At 38.0% G+C, this 3,727-nt stretch overlaps 1 protein-coding gene across 1 annotated transcript; it reads right to left on the reverse strand.

Annotated features, from left to right (window-relative positions):
• Positions 1-919: 919 nt before the first annotated feature.
• On the reverse strand, positions 920-3,419 carry LOC306868975 (galectin-3-binding protein A-like). Its single transcript, XM_079415482.1, has 5 exons — positions 3,249-3,419; positions 2,902-3,108; positions 2,673-2,804; positions 2,325-2,586; positions 920-2,209 (listed from the first exon to the last, which is right to left on the reverse strand). Exons 1-5 carry the CDS (start codon positions 3,307-3,309, stop codon positions 1,162-1,164), a joined length of 1,710 nt encoding a protein of 569 aa, XP_079271608.1. The 5' UTR covers positions 3,310-3,419; the 3' UTR covers positions 920-1,161.
• Positions 3,420-3,727: the final 308 nt, after the last annotated feature.

The raw sequence follows: 3,727 nt of genomic DNA on the forward strand, positions 1-3,727 counted from the left end.
TGCTTTTGATGCAGATTATTGTCATATATTATTAAACATAGGCTTTTATGTACAGATAACTGTACATTTTGGATCTGAACAGAAATTCAAGAGTTACAGTGCAACATAAGTTTCATGCAATACTCATAAGTCTTGAACAATAAAAGCGATTGTGAAATGAATAAATTCAAATTTAATGGTCTATTGACATCTCAGTTTTAACAGGGTTGACATTAATTAACAGGTGGACACCTGGACAATAAAGCACCAAAAGCAGAAAGGAAGCATGAAGCTGAAACTGTGGGGTGAAGAAAGAAATGAAGAAGAAAATGTAGATGAAGAGTATAACTATTCAAATTATGTTTACAATTCAAATTAATTTAAAGGGATTAGCGAAAACATTTACTGTTGCATGTGTTGTAGTGTTAATTTTCTCCAATACGCTGTTAGATTTCATCAAATTGAATGCCAACAAGACGTGCTATCAGTTGTTTAGAATTTTATGCATGAATTTTGTGAACTTGTGAATTTTACTGCTATAGCTATTTACTCCTGTAGCCTAGGCTGTATGTTGTTGTATTTGCTAAAAATGTTTGCATGATAATATACATTAATAAACCTAATAGTTGTTAATCAGGCGACACATTAACTCGAGATTGATTAAAAAAAGTATTCAATATCTAGTTAATGCCTAATGAATTATTAAACAATTACCTATTGTGCAACTGTGTCAAAATAAAACCTAACATCTTTAGCGACCACTATTTCATCCACTATTTCAAAATGAGACACCACTGCCACCATTTCCGTTAAAGGCTATTACAAGTTAATGGTTTTGAATTATTAACGGATTTTAACCAATTTTGATGAGGCTAGATATATTTCAAAAACATTTGAACCATTAACACTGGTCCGTCAAAGAGGAATCAAAGTCAGAGATAATATGAGAAATATTTTTATTGATTTTTTTAAGTGCACTTTCAAAATGAAGCATTTGTATTGCTACAGTATTTAAATGAAAAGTTGAAAATCATCTAAAAAATTTCAGAGAAATCACTGCAGAATGAATAGCATTAATTCAAATAAACATTAATTGAATTTTAATTGATTTGATTAAACTAGATATGAAGATACTGAAATGCCTGCAGGAAACTAGCTGAAGCCAAATATAACTCTGCGTAGTCAGATAAACTGAGGACGCACTACAAATCTGAAACTGTAGTCATCAGGACAGGGGTTAGGCAGACCCATACTGCTGTTATTTGGAATCACTGCCATGTCGCTTTTGAAATCTTGGACATGAAAGACATTGTTTTCATTCTTACAGCTGAGAATCAACCTGTTGCTGTAGCGAATGGTGCTTGCGTACATGTTCTGATTACCACTTGCGATAAACCTTGCAACAGGAAAAGAATAACATGAAATACCATAGTTAGAGCATTCCTGAGCACTAAGAAACACCTGGGCTTGCCACTGGACCCTTTGTTCTCTGTAAAGAGCACTAGGGTGTGCTGGAGTGGAGAAGGATTGGATTCTGTTATTTTGGCCATATCTGCGGTTATAGTTGTAATTATAGCTTTGGTATTTGACAGTGGTCACATTGAAAATTACACTCCACTCATCTCCAGTGTAGATTCTGGGTAGATACTCACTACTCATGTTATCCATTTGATTCCTGATCTTAGAGAAGGGAAGAGCATTGAACTGAAAACCTCGGAGCAGACCAGTTAGGTACAGTTTCTCATGATTCTGATGGAGAACGCTTGAGGAAAACTGCATTTCATACAGTTTATCCACTGGGATCAAGAGGAAGCGGATGTGATTCAGGAGACTGGCCTGTTGATCGGAACTAATCTCATCACCTTTGTCTTGGATCCATCTCTCCAGAGCTTCAAGAAGAAAAGCTTCATCCTTCACAATCAGGTCTGAGCGCTGCAGCAGAGCGTCCATCATGTGAAAGGAGATGGTGCTCCACACTGGAGAGCTTATGAGGAATTCGCAGTTCCAGGAAAGATACTGAAGGACGTTCTCCTGCAGAACAAGATCATGTGTGCGGACGCCGTACTTGTACATGGATACCTGTGTATGGAAGGTGTTGTCTTCAGGAATGAGTAAAGTGAAGGCCCTGCCGACATCCTCCATAAGCTTCTTCGCTCCGAAGATAAACGCCAGCTGATGCAGACATTGAGCCGACGTGATGGAAACATCAATCTGACGTGTGTACAAATACCTGAGCAAAAACAGATACTGTTAGTGCCTAACACCAATAAAATAATCAGTTCTGATCTGCACTCAATGAGACAGTTGGATTGAGCTAAGAAGTGAAGTGGTCTTTAGAAAGTTACCTGAGAAAAGCAGAGGCATGAGGATGGCAGGTCTGGCTGACATTCACTGTGAGGTTTCTGGAGTCATTTGTTATGTTTAGTTCTGGATAAATCATGAGGATCATTTTGTGCACACAGAAAGTCAGCTCTTCCTCTTCACTGGTGTCTTGTACATTAATTCTGAAATCACAACCATCTCCACTGTCAAACAGAAGACCAAGATCATCAGACAAACCCAGGCTGTTATCCACAGAGAACTGACGATCGCTGGTTACGTTTCTACCTGCAAAGATAATGTAATAAAACAGATTTAAAAATACAAATAACAGAAATACTCATGCAAAAATATTGAGTTGCCGAGTTTCTTACCAGTCTCACAGACCACTCCGGCATCCTCTTTATGTGAGCAGTCAGTAACACCCCAGCCTTTGAAGCTGCATTCAGACAATGAGCTCTCCGAGCCTTTACAGTTCATGTCATCCAGCCAGATTGGACCAGAACCTAAAAAGAAAAAAACAAAAACAGAATCTGGATTAAAAATCTAAGAAAATGATTTTTATCAGTGTGTAACAAACTAATTTTGCTGTGGAGTTTCTACCTTCACCATATTGTCCTCCAGACGTAACTGATATTGCTCCAGGAAAACCCAGCTGCCGACATACCACTTGTGCTTCAGCCAGTTCCCATCCATCATCACAAACTGTACCCCACTGTCCATCATGGTAGACCTCCACACGACCAGATGAAAGCAGATCCCCCACCAATCGCACTCTGCCCTCACGTCTTGGCTGGTTTAGTCTGTCATCTTCATCCAGTGACGAAGATTTAGAAAAAGACAAAAATTTTGAGATGTTTACAAATATATTTGTAACTTGTAGTCATTTTTTTTTGAGACTCTATAAAATTCTCTAAATACAATTCAAAAGCAAGCTTTTATTTACTAACCAAACAGGGTCAGACGCTGTGCTGAAACATGAAGAAACAGTAGAGGCCATAGAAGGTACATGATTCTTCCTTTGCTGGAAATATTGCAAAAAGTAGCGACAGGAACACAATCCACAATTGAGAAACTGAGTTACAAGACATCTTGCTTTTCCTTTATATAACAACCAAATCAAGTCAACTATTGTGAAACTTGGAAGAACTCCTGTCTGATCACATTTGAAGGCTACCAAAAGTTTCACTTCATGAAAATGCTATGTTTGAGAAGTTTCGTTTCTGCAACATACCATTTAAACAAGAAGTGCCTCTGTCAGCATGTCTGGGATAAGGTTAGCCACATGAAGTTTAAGTGAGATCAGTCAAAACAAATTCACACAATACAAAAAGTAAGTGATTAGATAATTTTATATGTATTCTCCCTGTCACAGCCAAGCGGATCATGGACAGGAAGGTCACCAAACAGCTCTCTGCTGACAAGCTAA

Source organism: Barbus barbus, assembly GCF_936440315.1.
Source record: "Barbus barbus genome assembly, chromosome: 4".
Lineage (NCBI taxonomy): Eukaryota > Metazoa > Chordata > Actinopteri > Cypriniformes > Cyprinidae > Barbus > Barbus barbus.